Here is a 24,972-nt window from a genome sequence, read left to right on the forward strand (position 1 = left end):
GAGAGAACTGCAGCTATAGCCAGAGAGGGGTACAGAAGTCAAGAGAGGATTGCTTCTTAAGAAGGCTGACAGCATGGCATGTTTGTTGGGAAAGATCGGCTAGAGAGAAGAAAATTGTCATTCCTCCTCCTCATCACCATGAGCAACTGTGCTTGAATCTTAGCAAACATGTAACAAAGCCCACATCTTAGCCACCAAACCCCAGTGTTTTCCCTTCCATCACGTGCCTGAGACCTGGCCTGTACCGGCTCCCAGTAAGCACTCATTAGCGGAGAATTAGAGCAACATCCCAGCTGCTCTCATTTCTGATAAGAGCAGGTATGTGTGGCCTGGCAGGCAAACCTGGTTTTGTAATTCTCTCGCCCGTGGGCTGAGAAACAAGAGTGTGTGCGAGGGCAGCCTGTGGGCCAACTTCAGGGAAAGTGGCAGGAGGGAGGAGAGGTCCAGAGGGTCCCCAGAGGACCGGGACAGGAGGCCGGGATGGGCAGAGGGCTGGGACAGGCTAGGGCCTCTTTTGGGAGCTGCTGCGCAGCAGTTACAAAACCTTGCAAACCAGCTGCCTTGGACTTTGGCATCAGTCTGTTTTTCTCTCCCCATCAAAGAATGTGCTAATGTCTGTGTTTACACAATAACCTGGTGTTGTTTTCTTAGAGTCCTTTAAAGTCACAAAAGTTCTCAAACCGGGGCGCCTGGGCTTTTCCAATGAGGATAACCCAGTGACACCTGGTCCCAAGGCTTCTATTCCACATCACTGGGAAAGATAAGAGCTTTTTAAAGAGCTGCCCCTGGTCTTCTCTGCCATCCCTAGGCTGGCGCTTCCTTGGCAAGCAGTCTACCTGCAAGTGTTTGTTTCGCATTTCCATGTTCAGAGTAAATCTTGCCTGTGGAGAGCTGCCAGCCTCCAGCCTCAGGCCTCACCCTGGGCTCCCTCTCGTGTGCTCAGAAAGATGCTACAAAGCACTGTAGGGCCTGTTCCTGTTCCTGTTCCCCCAGTAAAAGCTGCTAATAAAGGCTTCCACTTAGGAAACACTGGCTGTGGGTCTGGCACGGTGCTAAATGCTGCACGTGCTTCAGTTTATTTGTCCTCACAGCACCCCCAGATAGGTACTGCTGGCCCATTTTATAGATGACAAACCCAAGGCCCCGAGGAGGCAGGAGACTTCTGCAGAGTCTCACAGCAAGTGGCGAGGGATGATTAGGGCCCCATTCATAGGTCCTGACCCTGAGCTCTTTCCACGTTCCCCAGCAGCTTGTCCAGCCTTCGAACGGCAGAAATCTGCAGGGAGCCAGGTCCCCTGCAAACCCCAACCAGCCCCTGATACCTACTTGTCTCTCTCTTTACAGGAGCAATTTCTTGGGGGACAGCAACTCCTATGGATGTTGTGAAGAGTCGACTGCAAGCTGATGGGGTTTATGTGAACAAATACAAAGGTGTCCTGGACTGTATCTCCCAGAGTTACCAGAAGGAAGGTCTTAAAGTAAGCCCCAAAGCACTCGTGTGGGGTCAGTGTCAGTCCCTGGAAGTCAGGGTCAGACATCTGGGGGCTATGAGATTACGGAGAAGGGAATTGAGGTCCTGGTCGTTACCACTTAATCAAGCACTACAAGAAAGCCTTGTCTATTCCAGACCTTGCTTTGGGCTGGTAGAAGAATTGGGTGTACTCTCCACCTGACAGGTTCAGGGAGGACTGGTAACCAACCCGAGGTCACTTAGCTGGTGCCTGGCAGACCCCTCCTGCTATCTGTGTCACCAAAGCTTTCCTCCTCATCAGGTAGGCTGGAAGCTCCTTCCTCACTCCCTGCTCAGTGTCTCACCCTCTCCCCTCCTCCAAGTGAGAAGTCACAGAACCACCTCTGTGGTGGTCATCACATCTCTTAAGTTCCAGTTCCTTGATCTGGCTTCTGCTTTCCAACCCATGCCAGTCCAATCATCTCTGGTCTCAGCTATTGAGGCAGCTTCCAGCCTGGCCTTGTCTCCCTTCTCCTCTTTTCTCCTCCTGGAACTCGAAGGGCTGGTCCTCAACCCAAGCCTCTTCTTGACTCTAAGCTGTCCCAGAATGAAGATCAGATTTCCACATCTGGTGTCCAGGGTTCTAAATGAATTCATCCCCATCTGTCTTGTCTCCCATGACACCCCCTAGCACCCTCATGCTTGCTCTTCCTTGAATGGGCCCCACCTTTCTTGGCATGCCTCTATAGTCAGCAGACTTGTGTTCAAAGCCAGGCCTGGCTACTTGTGAGCTGGGGAATCCAGGCAAGCTTCACCTCTCTGGGCTTCAGTTTCTCCAGTGATAATAATCATCCCTACCATGAACAGCAGGGATATTTGTAGGTTAAATTAAATTAGTGTGCAGTTTAATGCATAACACATACGCTTTTGGAAAGAGTTAACCATTTATCTTTCACATAGTAGTGGTAGTAGTTTTAATAGTATTAATGTTACTACTGAGCTCTGGATCTTTTCTCACATGGCTGCCTCATCACAAGCCCTCCAGTTAGTATAACTGCCCGCTCCAGTGCATCCAAATGCGTTTTCTTTTCCTTCCTTCCTTCCTTCCTTCCTTCCTTCCTTCCTTCCTTCCTTCCTTCCTTCCTTCCTTCCTTCCCTTCTTTCTTTTTCTTTCTTCCCTTCTTTTTCTTTCTTCCTTCCTTCCTTCCTTTCTTCCTTTCTTTCTTTCTTTCTTTCTTTCTTTCTTTCTTTCTTTCCTTCCTTCCTTCTTTCTTTCCTTCTTTTCTTTCTTTCTTTCCTTCTTTTCTTTTTCTTTCTTTCTTTCTTTCTTCCTTCCTTCCTTCCCTTCTTTCTTTTTCTTTCTTCCCTTCTTTCTTTTTCTTTCTTTCTTTCTTTCTTTCTTTCTTTCTTTCTTTCCTTCCTTCTTTCTTTCTTTCTTTCCTTCTTTTCTTTCTTTCTTTCTTTCCTTCCTTCTTTCTTTCTTTCCTTCTTTTCTTTCATTCTTTCTTTCCTTCTTTTCTTTCTTTCTTTCTTTCCTTTTCTTTTTCTTTCTTTCTTTCTTTCTTTCTTTCTTTCTTTCTTTCTTTCTTCCTTCCTTCCTTCCTTCCTTCCTTCCTTCCTTCCTTCCTTCCTTTCCTTCTTTCTTTCCTTCCTCCCTCTTTCTTTCTTTCCTTCTTTCTTTCCTTCCTCCCTTTCTTTCTTTCTTTCTTTCCTTCTTTCCTTCTTTCTTTCCTTCTTTCCTTCTTTCTTTCTTCTCCAGTGGGGTACTGGAACTTCTCCTCTGGAAATCTGGACTTCCACACTCTCTCATCTGTGTGTGACTATCCAAGTCAGTGTTCCCCAGGTGCTCCTGGGCTACAGCCAAGGGTGGCTGGGACCAGTTCACAGGCCACTGCAGTTTTTACTGCCAGTACAGAGGATCTGCTGCCTATTACCTGATGCACAGGAGGACATGACTCCTATTGGGCCCCTTGGTGTGTGGTGCTGGATCCACAACTCCCACAGAGGCACTTTTGTTCATGGATGGATGCTGAATTTTTGTTGTTGAAGTGGGGACAAAACATGGGCCGTCTCGTGCTGCCATAATACTGATGTCACTCTCCCCATATATTTACTTTTACTGAGATCTTTATTTCTTCATACAGCTTCAAGTTACTGTCTACTGATTGTATTTCAACCTGCAGGACTCCCTTGAGCATATTTTGCAGGGTAGATCTAGTGGTAAATGAATTCTCTCAGCTTTTGTTTATCTGGGAATGTCTTAATTTCTCCCTCAGTTTTAAAAGATAGTTTTTCTGGTTATAAGATTCTTGGTTGACAGGTTTTTTTTTTTTTTCCTGTTAGCACTTTGAATGTATTAGCCCATTGCCCTCTGGTCTCTAAAGTTTCTGTTGAGTAATCTGCTGAAAGTCTTTTGAGGAACCTTTGTGTGTAATGAGTCACTTCTCTCTTACTGCTTTCAAGATTCTCTCTTTGCCTTTCAAAAGTCTATTATAATGTGTGTTGGTATAGGTCTCTGAGTTCATCTCACTTGGAGTTCATTGACCTTCTTTGATGTTTATAGTTACATCTTTCATCAAATTTGGAAAGTTTTCAGCCGTTGTTACTTCAGATATTCTCTCTGCCCCCTATCTCTTCTCCTTCTTGGACTCTTATAATATGTATAGTTTCCCACAAGTCCCTTAGGCTCTGTTCACTTTTCTTTGATGTTTTTTCTTTCTGTACCTCAGACTCAATAATTTCCACAGTCTTATATTCAAAGTTTGCTAATTCTTTTTTCTGCCTGCTCTAATAAATCATTGTATCCTTCTAGTGAATTTTTTCAGTTTTTCATTCCATACTTCTCAGCTCCAGAATTTCTGTTTGATTTCTTTCTGGGTTTCCTATTTATTTATTAATATTTCCATTTTGTTCACATATCATTTTTTTTACCTTCTCCACATCTGTTTTTAGTTTTTCAAGAATCTAAGAAGGATGTTTTAAAGTCTTTGTCAAGTAGATATGCTATCAGGTCTTTTGGAGGGAAATTGTTGAGTTTTCTTTGAATAGACCATACTTGCCTGTTTCTTTATATGCCTTGTGATTTTTTTTGTTGTTGAAAACAAGACATTTGAATCTAATAATCTGGTAACTATGGAAATTAGATTTTCCCTCTTTTTCAGTAGATTTTATTTTTATTGTTTTTGTTGTTGTTGTAGGCTTTCTCCATCCCAAAGATCAACTCAAGGTGTAAACTTAAGGTTTTCTCAGGTCTTTTCCGAACCTATGCCTTTCCCTGCACATGCACAGACACCTTCTAATTTTCCCCAATTATGCAGTTGGTTTGGAATATGCTAGTCTTTAATGTCTGGCTCCCAAAAGAGGAAAAAGAGAAAAATGAAGGGAGGGGAAAGGGGCACCATCCATTTAAATTCCCTGGAAGTCACTTCAGCCAGAGGAGAAGGGCTTGCAAAACGGTAAGAGGTTAAACAAAAATGACTGCCCTCCTCTTTGCACTTTGTGATCAGAAACAGCAACCAGTGACCAGAAAACAGATGTTCAGTATTTGGAGGACAAGGTTCTCATTGCCCACACTGGCTCCCACAGGCTGTGTGGAGATTGTTCCAGGAACATGTGCACAACTGCCTTCCAAAGGGCTTGGGATAGGGGATGGTAGCTGCTACTATGCTAAGAGCTGAGATTGACCAAAATTAACCACTGCCCAAACCCTTCCATAAACTCCAGAGTTCTAATATAATTAGAACATCTAATATACATCTGACAGATTATGTCAGTGTAATAGCTGTCTAGGTGCAGAGACAGATTCCTACTCTGCCATCTTCCTAGGAGTCTCACCTGTCTTTTTTCCCAGTTTTGTTGAGATAACTGACAGATAGCACTGTAGATGTTTAAGGTGTATAGCATAATGATTTGACTTACACATATCATGAAATTATTACCACAATATATTTAGCAAACATCCATTGTCTCATATAAATACAAACTTGAACAAAGAGAAAAAAATCCCACGCAGCCCTGGAAAGTTGGGTTATCTCACAGATTCCCACCAGCAGCAGGGCCGAGGGATGTCTCCAGTCCCCATGGGTGCTGGCTACGTGGAGTGCCCACTCCCAAACAGTCTTACTGCAACCTGTTCCCACTGTTCTATGGGAGAACTCAGTGATAGTAAAGGAGTGAAATAGTGACAATGGTGCCTAATTTTAGTAGCCCCTTGTAACTCTGTGATTATTCAGTAAAGCAGCCTTTATGATAGGGAAACTAGACATCCTTGGACTTTGGGGGCATCCCCAAGTCAGAATGGAAGAAAGACAAGGTAGTTTTGGATCCATTCTCTGCCTGCTGTGAGGACCGTCCTGTGCCACGTGGGTTATGGCTCACACTTGGAGAGTTGTCATCTGAAATAAGGAGGCTGGAGGAGTGACTTGATGTCCTTTTGCTCTACAGAGGTGACTGTTGTGAAGGGGTCTGTGACAGTGGGGTGAGACTGGTTGACTCCTAGGAGGGATGGAGAGGAATATCTGTTAAGTAGACAAGCCTCCTGAGGCACCAGGGTTGGTTGCTCTTTGGTCTGCCATTTGGAGGGTTTGGAGACCTCCCTCCACTCCAGGAATCCCTCACTACCATAGCCACCACCGGGACTCTGTCAGCTCAGAGACCATTCTTTTTCACATCAAGGAGTTTATTCATCCAGCCATCCAGCCATCCATCCACTGATTCATTTAGTACCATGTGTAGAGGGTCCTCTAGGCCAAGCACAGTGCAGGTGCTGGAGATTCAAAGGTAAGTCACACACACAGCCCTGCTCTCACTACCCTGACTGGGACTATTAATAAGAAGATAGACAAGTCACAGGTGATTAAAGGATGGTGTGAGAAGTGTTGTGAGGCAGAGATACTGAGTGCACAGAAGGCAAGGGGCCATAATACTACCCGGGGTGGCCCTGGCAGGGCTACCAGAGGGTGTAGCTGGGTCTGGGGAGCATTCGAGTAAAGGGGACCAGCAGAGGCTCAGTGGTGGGAGAAAGCTGGCCCCTTAGGAAGAATGACAGGTCAATATACTGTCCAGAGTGTCAAGTTGAAGAAGCAGCTTAGAGAAAGTGTAGGGACAGAGTGTGTGGGTCCTGGCAGGCCAGGGAAGAGTATGGTCTTGACCTTGGGCAGTGGGGAGCCATTAGGCTTCATGAAGACTCGGTCTAATGTTTTGTGTTCCAAAAGACAGGGTAAAAGCACTTTGTTTGGCATCTTTGGGCCTCACAGCAGAGCAGGCCACTCTGGGAGGGAAGTCACCTCTGGCTGTCTGAGGTGGCCCACAGCTCCTGCATGGCCCAGCACTATGAGAGAGGAGGATCACACGCCAAGCTGGGCCCTGCCTGGCTTGCCTGGCCTTGCAGCGCCAAACCCAGGTGCACACGAGAGCTTCTGTGTGCACCCAGCATGGAATTTTCCTCTCAGAGCCTGACCTAGTTCCTTGCTGTTATTCAGTCACCCTGGGTGAACCTGTGGAATTCCAGAAAGGTTAGACATTAGAGAGGAGTACTGATGTTACAAGGAGCCCACTTGCCCCCTACCTGAATCACTCCAGGGTTTGGCTGACCTCTGGGGATCCTGGCCAGCTCCCTTCCCTGAAAGTTCACTGAGGTCATTCCCTCCCCTTCTCTTCCCTCTCCTGAAGGGATGTCAGCTCAGGTCCTGCCCCATGACAGTAGCCTGCTCCTACTGTGACACCAGAGTGTCCAACAACTGAGGAAACTGGGGACATGCAAGGGGCTGGATTTCTACCTTCTTAAAATTACAGTACCACATTGTCAGTGAACAGTAAATTATACAGGAGCCAGTTAGCAGGTTTCTATCTTATACCTGACACTTATCAGGCAGTTCACATTTGGGTAGCAATTTGTCTTCAGATGTGTGATCTCTTTCCAGAGAAGACATTTAATCACAGCTCCTCCCCACCCCACCCTTCACCAAGTCCTTTATTTGTTCTCATCAAGTTCTAGGTTACACTGTAATTACTCCTGAATAGGGCTTATCTCCCCTAATAGGTTATAAACTTCCCAGGGGCTGGAACCACATCACATAGGTCAGTGTCTACCCAGCACCAGATGGGAAGGTTCAGGGTGGAAGGGAAGCATCTTACCATATTCCCTAGGGGTGAAGACAGATAGTCTTCTTATATTAAAGGTGGGGTTTAGCACCTGGTCAGTGCAGGCCACTTGTATTAATACCCCTCAGCACTCATCTAATGACCGAGGTGGAGTGCTACTCTGTATGAATTGGTGACTATTGATGTTAAGGATAGTGGTGTGATTGTCAACAGTTAACAAGTGGTTACTGCATGGCAGGGACTGTGAAAATGTTTTTAAAAGCAACATCACCTTTATTCCCTCAACAACTGTATGAGGTCAGTAGTAGTATTACCCCCATTTTACAGGTGGGAAAATTGAGTTCTAGAGACTTTGCCATTTGCCCAAGTAACACAGTTACTAACTGGCAAAGCTGTGCCTGGACTCCACGTCTGTTGTCTTGAGCACGGCTTGGGTTCCCCCCAACCCTGCCCCTCTGGGGACGTCCTCTGAAGCCCTGTCACGGCCAGGTCCTCTGCCTACCATGGCAAAGTGTGTGGAGCTCTGACTTCCAGTCCCAAGAATCACACGTGTGTGCGTGTGCGCCTGTACCCGCGCGAGAGAACGGCAATTTGTGGGACTCAAACAGGTGGCGCATCGTATCTAGCGCATGCGTATGGGCCCTGGGAAGGGAAACCCCGCGAGAAGTGACGTGGGTGAGCGCGGGGGCGTGGCTGGGGTGTCTCGGAGGGTTTCCGCCTGGATGGCCTTTTGGGCTCTGTAGGGTCCAGCCTGGGACAGGGTGCCCGCGTGTGTGGGCAGCATCGTCAGCCCTTTCTCTGGCCTCAGTGGCCGCTCGGCAGAGGGTGCCCTGCGGTAACGCCGCCTCCCGCCAAAGGTGTTTTTCAGAGGCATCACGGTCAATGCCGTGCGGGGCTTCCCCATGAGCGCGGCCATGTTCCTGGGCTACGAGCTCTCGCTGCAGGCGATCCGCGGGGACCACGTGGTGACCAGCCCATGAGCGCCAGGTCAGTGCACCGCCTTCCCAGCCAGTTGTGCCCTCTTGGAGCTTGAGTCTCTCTTGGCCATGAAAATGGTGTGGCTTTCTGAAATAACCTGTCATTTCTTTCCTCTTTAATCTGTGTTAATTCTGGGCTAGAATTGGCATCCTTCTTGTCAGAAAGTCCTTCTGAAATGGCCACCTGTGACTGGTGGTGAGCTGAGTGCTTAGTAACTGAGGTCGGCACAGAACTTACCTGTTTGTAGTGAGCTCTCCTATCCGTTTCTACTCAGCAGTTTCAACAGCCCTTGGAGAGAAGTGCATTTAGCTTCACTGTCCAAATTCAATAACCTAGGCTCAAGAGTGAGGACTCGAACCAGGGTGCCCACCTGCTGTTACACAGGCAGCATCTCCCCACCTTGCTGCTGAACTCAGAACCTGAGTCTGAGAGCCACCAACAGGCTCCCAGAGCTCTAGAGGACAGCCTCTGCGACCATCCCTGCCTCCCGAACGCTCTCCTTTTCCCTTTCTCATTGTAGAAAGGTCACCGCAGCCACAGCCGGGGCATTTAAAAACAGAACTGAGCAAGTGACCCCCTTGCTCCAGTGCCCTCAGTGGCTCCTCATTGCCCACTAGGTTAAGTGTCACTCCTTAACAGCCTTGTCCTCACTAGCATCCTAAACATACCATCCTCACTCTGGGTCTTTGTGCATGCTGACCCAGCCAGATGCCCTCTTCTCAGGCCTCCCCCCTCACCCTTGTCCTTGGCCTCAGCAGCTCCTCTTTGTCATGTAGATCTTGGTCTAGAAGTCTCCTCCCCCAAGAAGCCTACCCTGATGTGTGAGCCAGGAGGAGGTGCTCCTGCTCTAGGCTCCCTCCCACAGCCGCTCCTCAGCCCCTACCATATCCCTCTGCATCCTAACTGCCTGCCAGCTTTCTTCACTCCCCAGCCAGCGTGACGGTTCCAGGAGAACTGGGACTTTTTTTTAACCCCTGTATCCTTAGTGCCTCAGACAAAGCCTGGTACAAAAATGGCCACTAAGAAACATCGTTGAGTAGAGGGATGATCAACTTCCAATATCCCCTCAGTTCCTCCTCTTCTCCCTTGTTTGTCTTTCTAAAGCCTCAAACTAGTTATCTGTAGAGCTCAAAAGATAAAAGGTAAGTCACTGAATTTTCTAGTCAACAAGAAACCATTTTGCTTCAGCTGTGGTGACTGCAGATTCTCATCAGGAAGGTCTAGCAAGCCTCCCTGCTCCCTCCCCTGGGGCATCAGAGCCCTGCTAGGCAGCATGGATGGGGCCAGACCCTAGACCCAGGAGCAGGACAGGATGGAGCAGGCTGATGAGAGTGAGCCCAGGCCCAGCCCTAGACGCTGGCTTTAAATCAAATACTTTAGCTTTTTACTAAAGCATCCACATTCACAGCTTTCCTGGCTTTTGTCCCTCTCTTACAAAAGGAAAAGGTTAGCAACACATTTTGCATAATTAAACATCCTGGGTGAAGAGTCACGGTATTGGGTTATGTCCAAGACAGGGAAGAAAAGTTGTCTGGTTTTTAAAGCTGTGCTCAGATATGGGCTACTTCCCCCTTTTAATAAATGAAAGTGACTTTTACAAAAAATCCTGTCATAAAATCAGTGCATTTTTATTGTAGGAAAAAAAAAAAAGAAAATACAAATAAACAGAGAGAAAAAAGAAAAAGAAAAATACCTGTAATCCCATGACCTTGTTACTATTCTTCTAACTTTTTTATCCCCCAAATGGGATCCTACTTTACACAATATTTTATAACTTACTCCTCCCTTTGAATAGTTCAGGGCCATTTTTCCATATCATTAAATCTTCAGCCGCAAGGTGGTTTTAATGCCAAGGCTCCACAGATCCCAGGGTAGATGGATGCCTGCCTGAGCCATGGCACCTTGCCACTTGTGACCACCCTGGTGATTGGCAACTTCAGGAGGGAGGAAGACGTTTCTAGCAAGCCCAGTCCTGATTGTCCTGGACTTGGCCTTTGAGCAGTGACCGCCCCAGTTGGAAGCTTTTCCTTCTGAAGGTGTTCTGGAGGACAAAGAGCATAGATGCCTGCCTGCTTTCCCTCTGCTGGGATGGGGAGGGGGCTGGTGCCTCTCAGGTGGAGGTGGGGGTTTCCAGTGACTTTTCTGGAGCCTCATCTTGAACCAGCCTCCCCAGGGAGTTCAACTTCCTGCTCTAACCCAAGAATACCAGGCCCCTTTAACAAGTTTGGAATCTGAATTTACCAAGTAACACTGAGATCTTGGGCCGGACGTGCTCTAAGCAGCAGTACCACCCGCTCTTTGAAGACATGGCAGCCAGTGTCAGCCTCTTAGCCTAGACTGAGGACAGAGTGGGATGAGGCAATGAGAGAAGTAGAAATCCCTCTGGTTCCTAAGAAGTCCTAGGATGTTGTCTAGCTGCAGGTGGTGGGAATGGCATGGAATTGTTTCCAGTTGTCTGCAGGGAGCAGAATCCAGTTCAAAGCAGCTCCAGCCTCCTTCCAACCACCAGATACCGAGCTGTACCCCCGCTCCCACAAACTCCCGTGGAGGAAGAACACTCCCCTCTCATGCTTCCTTTCTCTCCCAGTTCACACATATGAGTGACCCAAGGACCATCCGAAACCCAGTAAACACCACGTAAGGTGGTTGTTTTGTGATGTGGTTAGTTTTACTGGTTCACATGGAGAAACCAGAATGAGTACGAGGAAGGTGACTTTCGGTGGTAGAAGTGGGGTCCCAGCCGCTGTGCATGGTCAGCTCGTAGGCTCGTCCGAGGCCTGTGAATTCACCTGCACCATCCCTCCCTGCCCGCCACGATCCCCTGCTCCCAGAACCTTCCTGGAGTGATACTGGTCTGCTCTCTGCCGTGACCTTCAAACTTCATTGCTTGTCTTCACTTCAGGAAAACTCATTTTCAAGGCAAGAAGATACGGTTTTCTTATAATGTCTTTTATTGGACATTTACCATCATCCTAGCCTCTCCCCAGTCTGTTCTCACAGTAATACTCTGCCAAGTTTGCTTCACAAAAACAGTTTCCAGATGGATTGTTTGACTCCTAGATCTTGCTGACTGGTAACAGTTAGATGAAAGTCTTATCTTTCCTCCTTCCCCCCAGCGCCAGGATCACCTGACCAGGGCCTCCTTCCGCTACAGCTGATGCAGTGGGGAATTAACTGAAGAGAAAGAAGGTCTCCCCTCCAACCCTCAGTTATCCATGCTCCCCTCGGAATACCTTCTTTCCTATCTGCAAGCACTCTGTTCCTCACCTGCAGGCCGGAGCCCTGAGCTGCTGCCTGGGGCCGACCGTGGAGCCATCACCATCTGTGTCAGATCCTCACTGGCCCCTGGTAACAAGCGGGAGGAGATAGACCCTGCACCTGCGACTGCTGTAAACTCGCTGGGGATTCACGGAGGAGTCGACGTTGTCTCTGAGTTTCCATATAAAAACATTCTGTATCAGATGCTTCTGCCTGGCTTCCAGGAGACTGGCCACCCTCATTCTTCCCTCTGTTAGACCCTCGTAGATGTCACCAGCCCAGAGAAGAGCCCACTGCATGCAGGTGAGAGGAACTCAGGGTGGCATCCTCACTTCTTTATTCCCAGCTCCCGAAGGTGGGCAGGGAGGGCACAGTGGTTGAAAAGGACAGCAGAAGGCGAGGAAGCCTTGTAGGTTTCCCTGCCCAAACGGTGGCACCGGCTGGTACAGCGCCTCTAGGGTGGCAGCATTGAGCGCAGGTGGGGTGGGCGCTCCCTGGGCCTTATTTTCACGTGGAGAGCAAAACAGAACAAAACAAACTCTCTGTCCGTGGTCTGATTTCCTTTATGATGTCATTCATCTCAGTTTTACTTCTCATTGGAACCCCGTGGGGAAGTGGTTGTTCTGTGGTTCTGTGGTACGTGCCCATGATGTCACTCCCACAGCAAATGCCCCTAATCAGTCATACAGCCCTTTCCCACTGAGCTGAATGTAGCTTCAGAATCCTTCTCAACACAGTGCCCTGGGATGCCACCAGCAGCCAGTCTGATGAATCCCTTTGCCATTCTTGGCTTGGATCCTGGTTGGGAAATATCCTTAGATTCCTCCTACCCTTTTTTCCCTCCTTGAAAGGGTCTTCCCTAATTTCTCCACCGCCTCCCACCCTCTTTGAGTGATTTGGAACGTGTCTCTGAAAAGCCCCCACCCCAGCAGACCTGGCACCAAGACAAAGCATGGCTCTGGCACAAAGCTGAAAGCGTTCAGTCTCCTCAGTTCATCCTGTTACTGTAGCCAAGGGTTCCCTCCTTGCAATGCAGCCCTCAGTACGGTCTCTTTCCCCTTTCCTGCCCCGGCACCGTGGGGTCCCCGGGCAGCTCTGCAGGCTGCTGTCTAAACGCCCCATCCCACCTGCATCTTCCTTTGGTCATCAGACATTTCTGAGCGTTCACTCTATGCAGACGCTATCTGTGGTGTTGGGGACAGCCATGGGGGTCCCCTGCGGTTCTTCCATTCTGGGGTATTAGAGACGGTTCTGCTGACAGGAGAGACAGGTCCATATGCGTTGATGGGTAAGGCACTGTGGATACTGGTGAAGAGATGCTGACTGACATCTAGTCCTACCCAGGTGAACCCAGGTGAACCCAAAGTCTTCTCTATGACACACTCCTGAACGGGTTTCTTAAGCCCTCCTCCACTAGACCATTTCCTGGTGCTGGTCCTGGTTGCCTGTTTGTTTGGAGGTAGTGCTATATTCGCAAGGCTGGCTGGGGTCTCCTGCCGGATGCTCCTGAGGAGGGTGAGACCCAGCAACAAACAGCCCCCCCAGGTTCTCTTCTGGGCTCCTCTCGGTGATAGAAAGAGCTAAGTGGAAATGGAAATACTGTGTTGGCAGTATGTTAAGTGGGAAAATGAAGTGGCAGAATAGTATGTGTGAAGTTACTCATTAAAAAAATAAATTTTTATATAAGTATATTCTAAATATGCATAATTATATAGATATTGAAAAGAATCTAGAAGGGTGCACACCAATCTTAGTTGTGGCTATTTGGGGAATATGAGATTGGGGAAAGGCTTTCAGTTTTGACTTTGATGTTGATGGTGATTTCTCAGTGTACCACTATAGTGCTTCAGTTCTTACAGTGAGCATATATGGCTTTTATAATTTTTAAAAATGCAAGCACAGCTTCTGTGCTGAGAACTTGTTTCTCAGGCTCCTGCTGGCTCTGCTGCACTGGCCAACCTCAACCAGGCTCTGAGTAACAGCCCTTCCTCTGCACACCCTGCCCTGCTCCCCCCCCACTCCCCGTGCTGATTATACACACCCTGCAGCACACTTTCTACACACACACACACACACACACAAACACCTGGGCTGGAAAAGGATGCAACTCAATCTTAAAGAAGGCACTGGACCCTGACCCAGTATTGGGAGGCGCCAGCCAGCAACAGCCCCTCTTCCTCTTAGATTCTCCTGCTGGAGGTTATCTTGTGGAATACTTGGGGCCAGCAGTGTGGGGATTTTTCTTAATCCACACATCATAGCCTTTCTTTCATTCGACCAAAAACACATGTGTTGACTCTGACTCAACTGTGCCCAGTGCTTGTGTGAGGTGCTGGGTGACCATGGCAGAGACCCTGCCCTTGGGGAGCTTAGCACAGGCATCGACTCTGTATCAGCGTCAGGAATGTCTTTACAAATGGAAGTCCTCTTTTAAGAAAGGCCAGAGACAGAAAAGAATTCCACACGAAGCACAAATTTTGGTGTCAGCATCCTGCACTTGAGGAACTTCAGACGTGCCCTTTTACCTTATTGGAGATGGTGAAAAGAGCACCAGTAACCATTATGCTACAAAAGAGGTTCTCCACACCGGTCTTTTAAATGATGGAGGGCCTCAAGGAGCTTTTGTTTATATAGATTATAACATTTACAAAAATTAAAACTGAGAATTTTAAAAATATTTGTTAATTTATAATAAATCTATTATGTTAAATAATAGCGTATTTTAATGAAAATAATAATTTTTTTCCAAATAAAACTAAGTAATGAGAAGAGTTGTACTGTTTTACCATTTTGCAAATCTCCCAGTGTCCGGTTTAAACAGATGACTGTTGGATTCTGTATTTGCTTCTGCTTTCAATCTGTTGTGATATCACTTGCCATGTAGTTTTTGGGAAACTCCATTTTACATTTGTGAGAAAATGAGACTGAAAAGGGCAGATAACATCTTAGTGTCATATGAAAATAGTTTTGACCCCAGGGATCCCCTTGAGAACTGATCTAAAAAAATCAGTCATCTAAAGGGTCTCATGGTTGATAAACTGTAGAGTCGCCGCTAGATGGCAGCAGAGATCAGCTAAACGCACAGCAAGTCCCGGTTTCTGGTGACCTTGGCTTCAGTGGTGAGAACATCTGGGCCCTGTGACACTTCTCTTCCTGTTTTCTGGGTCTCACTCCTCTCTGTTGTTGTCATCGTTCTTTTACTTCCCTGTGGTGGAATAAACTTCAGACTAGGGAGACCTTCGCCTTGGATTTTAGTTCCTTGGGTTCCAATATTACCTGCGTGATCTTGGCAAGATTTGGCCCCTCAGGGCCTCAGTTTCCTCATCTGTAAAGTAGCCACACTGAGTGGGCCTTCCTTACTTACCTTACAGGGCTTCAGTAAGAATCTAGTGCTGAAGTGGTTTTGTAAACTGAAGCGTAAAACATAGGGGTTAGAGGAAGGTGAGGGGGCACTATGTGAGTGCTCTTGTTTCTGGTTTCAGCCTGCCTTCCCCCAAGTCTGGGTTGTTAGCGTTTTTCAGGTGACACAGGGTAGCTGCGGCAGTGGTCCCTGGACCTTGTCTCTGCCTGGAAAACACTGACTGCTGGAGATGCTTGGCTCCTAGGTCTTTGGATTTACAAGTGGACATCTGACATGCATGCTTGGGTTGGGTGGATGCAGACCCTAAATTGACCTTTGTGATGCCCAGGATGTCTGATGAGTCATTGATTCAAGTCCTCCAGGGTTCTGACTCCCATTGCACCTCTCTAACAAGCTGATCTCAAACAAGTTTCCAGGAAACATCTGGTCCAGCAGAGTAGCGAGCCCATGAGCACCTTGGAGCCAGAAAAACCAGCCAGAAGATGTCTGCTTCCCACCTCTGGCTGAGGGTGGGGAGGGGCCAGTGTGCTCTGGGCTCAGTCACCCCTGCCAGTGACAAGACCCACCCCCAGCTGCTTATGCCTCCCGCCTCCCAGCAGCACAGACCAGGTCTCTCCCTCCACACCTGTAGGTTATGAAGATGCCACTGCATCTTACTCGCCATTGTGCTGAGCTGAGTACCTGGCGCTAATTCCATACTTTACTGGTGTTTGCCCATTGATTCAGCCACATCTTAGGTGTGCAAAGGGTAAAAGAAGCTTTTCTTTTTTTTTAATTAAGTTTAGTTTTTTCCAAGCCTCTATTCTACCTGATGGCAGAAAAAGTAATTTTGCCCTTTCAGATGTAAAACTCAGAAATTCCAAGTTAAATGCAGTTCAGGATTTTCTCCTTCTCTTCCCTTTCCTGGGGTGACTTAGGTGCTTGGGGTTTGGGGTATAGGGAGAGGCTTCTGGCTCTCAGGAGATGCTCCATCCTGGCCTGGAGTTCTTCCTGTCTGTTCCCAGGGCATGGCTTTCTCTGCAGGTGGCTTCTGTGGGAGCATCTTTATTCCCATTTGGTCCTGATGACTTGGTCCCTGCATGCCATATCTGCCAACCCCGAGGCCTTCTGTTCTTGACGTGCTCCGTGACATGTCCACGCCCCTCTTTGTCCTGTGGGAAAAGCCTTGGCTTCCCCAGTGGAACGACTCAGGGGCCTGAGACAGGCCCACCTTCCTGGGGCTCCCTGTGCCACACTGTGTGTTGGGTGGCAGGAGGCAATTTCTCTTCAGATTGTCATCTCCAGGGCACACAGGAGATTTGGCTTAGGAACCTCTCTTCTCAGGTGCTCAGCCCTCCCTGGAGTTCTGCCACCACCCCTGGAAGCTCAGCTGGAGGCCGGGCACTCACCAGTGTCTGCTACCATCTCTGTTCTCTAACTTCCTTCCACAGTCTGTAGAGTTGTCACTTCCTCTCCCTAGAGCTGGGAGCTTTACCTTTGGAAATTCATAAGCCAAGAATTAATGTCTGTTAGTAATGTCTGTATGTAAAGAACAATCACCTCAGTCGATGCAGAAAAACAAACTCCAGTACTTGTTCGCAATAAAAACACTTAACAAACTGAGAACAGAAGGGAGCTTCCTCAGCCTGATAAAGGACATCTATAAAAAGTCAACAGCCAACATCAAACTTTTGGTGAAAGGTTAGATTCACTACTACTAAGACTGGAGCAAGACTCTGGCATCTTCCATCCAACATTGTTCTGGAGGTTATACCCTGGGCAGTTTGGCAAGAAAATGGAATATAAGGCATCCGAATTGGAGAAGAACTGAACTTCTATTTACAGATGATATTATCTTGCTTATAGAAAATCCTAAGGAATCCACTGAAAACCTAGTAGAACCAATAAACAAGTTCAGCAAGGTTTCAGATTATAAGATCAACCTACAAAAAAATCAATGTATTTCTACACCCTAGCAATGAACATTCCAAAAATAAAATTAAGAAAACAATTCTATTTATAATAGTATTTGAGAAATGAAATATTTAGGCACATTTTAATAAAAGAAGTGCAAGACTTTTACGCTGAAAACTACAAAACCTTGTTGAAAGAAATTTTAAAAGATCTAAATAAGTAGATCTTCTATATCATGGATCAGAAGAGTAAATATTGTTAACATAGCATTACTTCCCAAATTGACCTACAGATTGAATTCAATCCTTCTCAAAATCCCAGCTAGCTTTTTTTTTTTTTGCAGAAATTAAAAAAAAAAAAAAAGCAAACTAATCCTAAAATTCATATGGAAATGCGAAGGACCCAGAATAGCCAAAACAATTTTGATAAAGAAGAATAAAGTTGGAGGGCTCAAACTTCCCTACTACAAGTTTACAGACAGCACAGTGCTGGCATAAGGGTAGACTTGTAGATCAATGGGATAAAGTTGAAAGTCCAGAAATCCTTACATTTATGGTCAATTGGTTTTTGACATGGATGCCAAGATAATTCAATACAGAAAGAATGGTCTTTTCAACAAAGTTGTTGGGACAATTGGATATGCACATTCCAGAAGGATGAAGCTGGAACCTTATCACACACCATATACGAAAATTAACCAAAGATGGATCATAAACTTGGATGTAAGAGGTTAAACTGTAAACCTCATAGAAGGAGACATAGAAGTAAGTCTTTGTGACCTTGGGTCAGGCAAATATTTCTTAGAATACCAAAAGCATAAGTAACAAAATAGAAAATAATCAGTTGGACTATGGTGTAAAACTTTTGCCCTAAAGACTCCACACAGAAACTACTAGAGCTGATAAATAAATTCAGCAAGGTAGCAGGATACAAGCTTAACATTCAGAAATATGGTGCATTTCTTTACGCTAACAATGAAATATCAGAAAAGGAAAGTAAGAAAACAAGAAAGTAAAAAAAAAAAAAATCTCTTTTAAAAGCACATAAAAAAAAAAACCACCCAAAAGACTTAGGAATAAGCCTTAATAAGAAGGTGAAAGACTTAAATGCAGTAAACTATAAAACATTTATTAAGGAAACAAAATGACTTAAAGAAATGAAACAATATCCTATGCTCTTGGACTGGAAAAATCAATACTGGTAAACTGGCCATACTCCCAAAAGCAATCTATAGGTTTAATGCAATCCCTATCAAATTACCCAGGACATTTTTCACAGAAATAGAACAAATAATCCTAAAATTTATATAGAATCACAAAAGACCCAGAATCACCAAAGCAATACTGAAGAAAAAGAACAAAGCTGGAGGAATAACCCTCCCAGACTTCAGATAATACTGCAGAGCTACAGTAATCAAAACAGTGTGGTATTGGCACAAAAATCAGACATATGGATCAATGAAACAGAATAGAAAGCCCAGAAATAAACCCATACAGCTACAGTCGATTAATCGTTAACAAAGGAGGCAAGAATATACAATGGAGAAAAGAAAGTATCTTCAGGAAGTTGTGTTGGGAAAGCTGGACAGCCACATGTAAATCAGCAAAGTGAGAACACTCCCTCACACCACGCACAAAGATAAACTCAAAATGGCTTAAAGACTTAAACATAAGAGAAGACAATATAAACCTTTTTAGGAGAAAACATAGGCAAAACATTCTCTGGCATAAATCTTAGCAATGTTCTCCTAGGGCAGTCTACCTAGGCAATAGAAATAAGAGCAAAAATAAACAAATGGGACCTAATTAAACTTACAAACTTTTGCACAGCAAAGAAAACTAAACAAAACAGAAAGACAGCCTACACAATGGGAGAAAATATTTGCAAATGATGCGACTGACAAGGGCTTAATTTCCAGGATATGCAAACAGCTTATACAACTCAGTAAAAAAAAAAAAAAAAAAAAAAAAAAACCCAATCCAAAAATGGCCAGAAGACCTAAACAAGCATTTCTCCAGTGAAGATGTACAAATGGCCAATACGCACATGGGAAAATGCTCAGTGTCGCTAATTATCAGAGAAATGCAAATCAAAACTACAATGAGGTACCTATCACCTCCTACCAGTCAGAATGCCCATCATTAAAAAAGTCCACACTGGATAAAGAAGATGTGGTATATTTATACAATGGAATACTATTCAGCCATAAAAACCGACAACATGACACCATTTGCAGCAACATGGATGTTACTGGAGAATGTCATTCTAAGTGAAGTAAACCGGAAAGAGAAAGAAAAATACCGTATGAGATCGCTCATATGCAGAATCTAAAAATAAAAAAACAAATACAAAACAGAAACAGACTCATAGACATAGAATACAAACTTGTGGTTGCCAGGGGGACCAGGGGTGGGGACTGGGATTTCAAAATGTAGAACAGATAAACAAGATTGTACTGTGTAGCACAGGGAAATATATACAGGATCTTGTGGTGGCTCACAGTGAAAGAATGTGACAATGAATGTACGTATATTCATGTATAACTGAAAAATTGTGACAATGAATGTATGTATATTCATGTATAACTGAAAAATTGTGCTCTACACTGGAATTTGACACAACATTGTAAAATGACTATAGCTCAAAAAAAAAAAAAAAAGGTTTAAAGAAAGAAAGAAAAAAAAAGTCCACAAAGGATAAATGCTGGAGAGGGTGTGGACAAAAGGCAACCCTCCTACACTGCTGGTGGGAATGCAGTTTAGTGCAGCCACTGTGGAAAATAGTATGGAGATTCCTTAAAAAACTAAAAATAGATTTACCATGTGACCCAGCAATCCCACTCCTGGGCATATATCCAGAGGAAACCCTAATTTGAAAAGATATGTGCACCCCAGTGTTTATAGCAGCACTATTTACAATAGCCAAGATATGGAAGCAATCTAAATGTCCATTGACAGTTGACTGGCTAAAGAAGTTGTGGTATATTTATACAATAGACTATTACTCAGCCATAAAAAATAATAAAATCATGCTATTTGTAGCAACATGGATGGACCTGAAGATTGTCATACTAAGTGAAGTAAGTCGGAAAGAGAAAGAAAAATACCATATATCACTTATATGTGGAATCTAAAAAAATGATACAAATGAATTTATTTACAAAACAGAACCAGACTCACAACATAGAAAACAAACTTTTGGTTACCAGCGGGGAAGAGGGGTGGAGGGATAATGTGGGAGTTCAGGATTAGCAGATACTAACTACTATATATAAAATAAGTAAACAACAAGTTTCTTCTATATAGCACAGAGAACTATATTCAATATCTTGTAGTAATCTGTAATGAAAAAGAATATGAAAAGGAATATATATGTATATAACTGAGTCACTATACTGTACACCAGAAATTGATACAACATTGTAAACCTGCTATACTTTAATTAAAAAAAAAAACAGAAAACTTTTGTGTTACCAATACCATGGGGAAAAGAAAAAAGACAACCCACAAAATGGGAGAAAATCTTTGCAAATCCTGTATCAGATAACGAATTTTTATCCAGAAGATACAAAGAACTCTTACAACTCAACTATAAAAAGGAAAATAACTCAATTGAAAAATGGGCAAAGGATTTGAATAGATATTCTCCAGAGAAGATACACAAGTGGCCAGTGAGCACTGGAGAAGATACATCACTAGTTATCAGGGAAATGCCCATCGAAGCTACAACCAGTTACCACCTTACACCCACTGGGATGGCTATAATCAAAAAGACAGATAATAACACGTGATGAAAATGAAGTGGAGAAATTGGAACCCTCATACATTGCTGGGGGAAAGTGTAAAATGGTGCAGCTGCTTTGGAACCTAGTTTGGTGGTTCCTCAAAAGTTAAACACAGCATTGCCATATGACCCAGCAATTCCACTCCCAGGTGTATACCAGAGAGAAATGAAACATGATCTCACAAAAAACTTGTACATGAATGTTCATAGCAGCATTATTCATCATAGCCAAAAGTGGGATCAACACAAATGTCTATCAGCTGATGAATGGATAAATAAAACGCAGTATATCCATGCAGTGGAATATTATTTGGCTGTAAAAATGAATGAAGTACTGATACATGCTATGATGTAATGAACCTTGAAAGTATATGCTAAATCAAAGAAGCCAGTCCCAGAAAAACAGTTATGATATGATTCCACTTATAGGAAAAATCCAGAAGATGCAAATTTATAGAGGCCAAAAGTAGATTATTAGTTGGTTTGGCTGGGGGAAGGGAGGATAGGGAATGGCTGCTGTTGTGTGCAGGGCTTTTTCCATTTTCTTTCAGAAAATGTTCTGAAATCAGATCGTGGTGATGGTTGCACAGCCCTGTGAATATATTAAAAACCACTGAGTTGTATGCTTACGGTGGGTGAATGGTCTTGGCGTTTCTGCTGAGCGTTCCCTCTCCAGAGGAAGGGAGGTGTTGGTCTGGGATGAAGGAGGAGGGGAGCAGGGAGGGGGGGAATTGCAGGGCTGGACTTCTCAGTATCCTCCTGCCTCAAATTGGATAGACAGGCAGAGAGACAGGCAGATGGATGTGACTGGCCAACCTTAAGGCAGGAAGTATCTGAGCTTGGTTTTGGCCAGCAGCGGTGTGCCCTGGTCTGGAATCTCCTGGAAACAACTCTACCCAGGGCTTGGCAACCTACATGAGGCAGCTGGCTGTGTTGAGAGCCGCCACCCTCCTGTGGGTCAGATTTAAGGATGTAGCTGTAGAGTCGTTTCTCTGAGTTGGCTTAACCATTTGTGAGCAGGGTGCACCAGCTCTCTGGGCATCAGTTTCCTCGTCTGTGCACTGAGCATAATTGTGTACAATAATTCCACACTTGCCTCATGGGCTTCTTGTGAAGATCCAGCACGATTCTGCACAAAACATGCTTAACAGAGTGCCTGGTACATAGTAAACACTCAATAAGTGTTAGTCCTTCTTCTCTTTTCTCGAAGGTGTCTTCACATAAATCTCAACTTCCCTGGCACCAGAAGGCGAGTAATGACTGTGCACCTTCCCACCACCCTGAGAGTCTTGGTTTGAGCTGGCCACAGGGCGCATGCTGTAGGGTATGCTACTTTTGGAGAAAAGCTGAGGGAAACCACCAGGCTCTGCTGGTGAATAAGCTGTAACAGTGGGTCGAGGCTTATCTCTCCACGCATCTTCTCAGGCAGCTGACTGTGTCTCCAGATTGTGTTCTGAAACCATCGCTAACCACCAACATCTGTCCTTGCTGTGATCCCCATGTGGGGTGAGCATGGCTGAGGGGGCGGCTTCTGATGCTGTAGGCTGTCAACCACGTGGTGTAGGGCAACAGCTCCGTGTCAGAGGCCAGTCATTCAGAAAACCCAGGTGGAGGACAGGAGAGGAGAAGGTGTGCTGCCGTGACCTAAGATGTCATGTGGTGGACCGTCTGGGGAGCCACAGAAGCCTCTGTCCCTCCTGGAGATGCCCAGCACAGCCCACAGAGACCCTTGGGAAACAGAGCGAGCCCCTCTTCTTGTAAGTGGGGCCAGGGCTAAAGAAACGCCCACGAATCCCTTAACTCAATTCTGAAACTCACACAGCTCTGAAAGCCCAAGATTTGGTGAGACTCATTTGGCTGCCAAACCTGACTACCTCATGAGATTGCTCCTGCGTTTTGTTGCAGAATATTAATGTGTTTAATTACGGAATCCTGCCTCAGGCACTGCTGTGGATGTTGTGTAATATATGGCATATGAACGGTGTGTTCTCTTTCCAAAAGGCTGAGCAGTTTGAATTCTGAAAACTCTCTAGCCCCCAGGTTTGGGGATAAAGGAGTGTTGAAATGTATTGTCATAAATCTATTTTACCGTCAGGTTGTAGTCAGAGGGAACACAACGCACACACTTGATATACACAGAATAAGAAAAGAGCAGAATGGGAAGGGCGAAGACTTTGGAATCAGAGACAGCTGGGGTTGGATCTCTAACGCTCACCAGCTGTGTGGCCTTAGGAAGGTCATTTAACCTTTCTGAGCCTTCATTTCCTTATCTGTAAAACAGAGATAATAATACCAACCTCCCACGGTTTATTAGGGGATTAAATGAGATAAAGTATGCTTAGTACCTACTGAGTAAGGGCTGAATAATTACAGGATTAATATTAATAAATAATAATAGATATATTATTTGATAGACATTTTTCTCAGCGCCTTGTCCAGAGAAATCCACAGACGAGTGAGGGAGCTGGCACCACAGCCTGGCCCGGACGCTCAGCGCACTGTGCAGGGCCGGCCTCCAGCCCCAGGAGCTGTCCGTGAAGAGGGAGGGCACTGAGGACACTTAGTGGTCAGACTTCGCGTCTCAGAAAATAGTATAGAAACGTTAATAGCTGGAGCAGGGATTCTCATACCCACTGTTGCTGGAGATCCCGAGAAGACCTCCCGCGACAGGGCCTACGCCCCACCCTCACCCGCCTGCCATGTGATGTTTCACTTCTCTTGGGAAGCAGGTGGGTCAGCAGACTGTGACTGTTGTCTGTTTGTCTGAAGGTCTGTGCCCCCTGCACAATGCCTGATGGACTCCAGCACTGAGGAAGGATGTTTAAACCAGTGGTCCCCTTCTGAAGCTTCTCTACCCAGACATCCCACTTGTGATCCTTTGATACACATGTCACTGTAAATTATCACTGAGCATCTTGTCTCTTTCTCTCCACACTAAGACTAAAAAATTACGGCCGGATGTCTCCATGGACCCACCATTTCTGCACCCAAGAAGTTAATAAAACACTCCCCTGACTTGGATTCCCTTTGCTAAAACCTCTTCACCTCCCTATGCAGGAGGGTCTTGGCTGCAGCCCGAGGGTGAAACTCGTGCCTCTGCCATCCAGGTACCGCGCTGCCCAGGTCATCACAGAACCTCACCTCTGGCCAAGGGCTGTTTGCTGCGCAGGTCACATCAGACATTGCTTTACATTGTAATTCATAGAAGATAAACTGAGCAAATCCCTTTGAGGAATCTGGTCTCTTGGTGCTCTGAACTTTATGTATTATTGAGATCCAAAGTACCAAAGGATGTTCTGTCTTCATAGGGAGGAAAAGCAATTTTAGTTTTACCAGTACCTAGAAAAAGACCATCCTTGGTAAATTCCTCTAAGCTTTTCCCAAGCTGCCAAGCCTTGAAGTAGGGAGAGGGCCATTCTGATTGTCAGATGTCCCTGACCCCAAGACTGTCACCTTAACTCTGCCTCCTCCCTACTCATCACACAGAGCCAGGGAGGCCAAGCAGGATGGTTGCTGGCAGGCTGCTCAGTCAATATTTATAGAGCACCTAGACTGGTACAGGAATGGTGTAGGCCCAGGATAGGCATTTGGTTCACAACAGGGAACAAAACAAAGTTCTCTGCCCTCAGGGAGCTGGTATTTGAGCAGGGAGTAACAGTAAACAACAAACATGATAAATTAATAAGTGGAAGGGCATCTTAGAAGGTGACAAGTACTGTGGAACAGAAACCAGAATCAGGAATACTGGAGTTGGGGGCAGGTTGAGTATTAAGACGAGATGGGTAGTTTAATAGTCAGGGTTTCCTAGAGAAATAGAACCAATAGGATGGACAGATGGATGGATAGACAGGTTTATTATAAGTTATTGGACACGCATGCAATTATGGAGGCTGAGAAGTTACTATCTTCTGTCTCTGAGCTGGAAGCCCAGCAAAGCCAGTGGTGTAGTTCTTCTAATCCAACCTCAAAGGCCTGAGAACCAGGGGAGCTGGTGGTGTAAGTCCCAGTTTGGGGATGGGAGACCCATGTCCCAGCGCAAGCTATCAGGCAGAGAGCCAGTAATTCTTACTCTGCCTTTTTGTTCTTTTCAGGCCCTCAGTGGATTGGGTGAGGCCCACCCACACTGGGCCGGCATCTGCTTTATCCA

At 45.6% G+C, this 24,972-nt stretch overlaps 1 protein-coding gene across 3 annotated transcripts in view; it reads left to right on the top strand.

Moving 5' to 3' along the window:
• SLC25A48 (solute carrier family 25 member 48) overlaps positions 1-14,557 on the top strand; it is a 39,663-nt gene extending 25,106 nt beyond the window's left edge. The window contains exons 6-8 of one of the 3 annotated variants that reach the window (XM_031449080.2): positions 1,345-1,478; positions 8,410-8,539; positions 11,647-14,557. In XM_031449080.2, coding sequence (XP_031304940.1) covers positions 1,345-1,478; positions 8,410-8,532 — 257 coding nt within the window. In that variant the 3' untranslated portion in view covers positions 8,533-8,539; positions 11,647-14,557. Of the gene's footprint in view, positions 1-1,344; positions 1,479-1,676; positions 2,675-8,409; positions 8,540-11,646 lie in introns of those variants that run through there. The other 2 variants (XM_031449081.2, XM_064484294.1) reach the window with 2 other exon arrangements.
• The last annotated feature ends 10,415 nt before the right edge of the window (positions 14,558-24,972 follow it).

The sequence above is a fragment of the Camelus dromedarius genome, chromosome 3, assembly GCF_036321535.1.
Source record: "Camelus dromedarius isolate mCamDro1 chromosome 3, mCamDro1.pat, whole genome shotgun sequence".
Lineage (NCBI taxonomy): Eukaryota > Metazoa > Chordata > Mammalia > Artiodactyla > Camelidae > Camelus > Camelus dromedarius.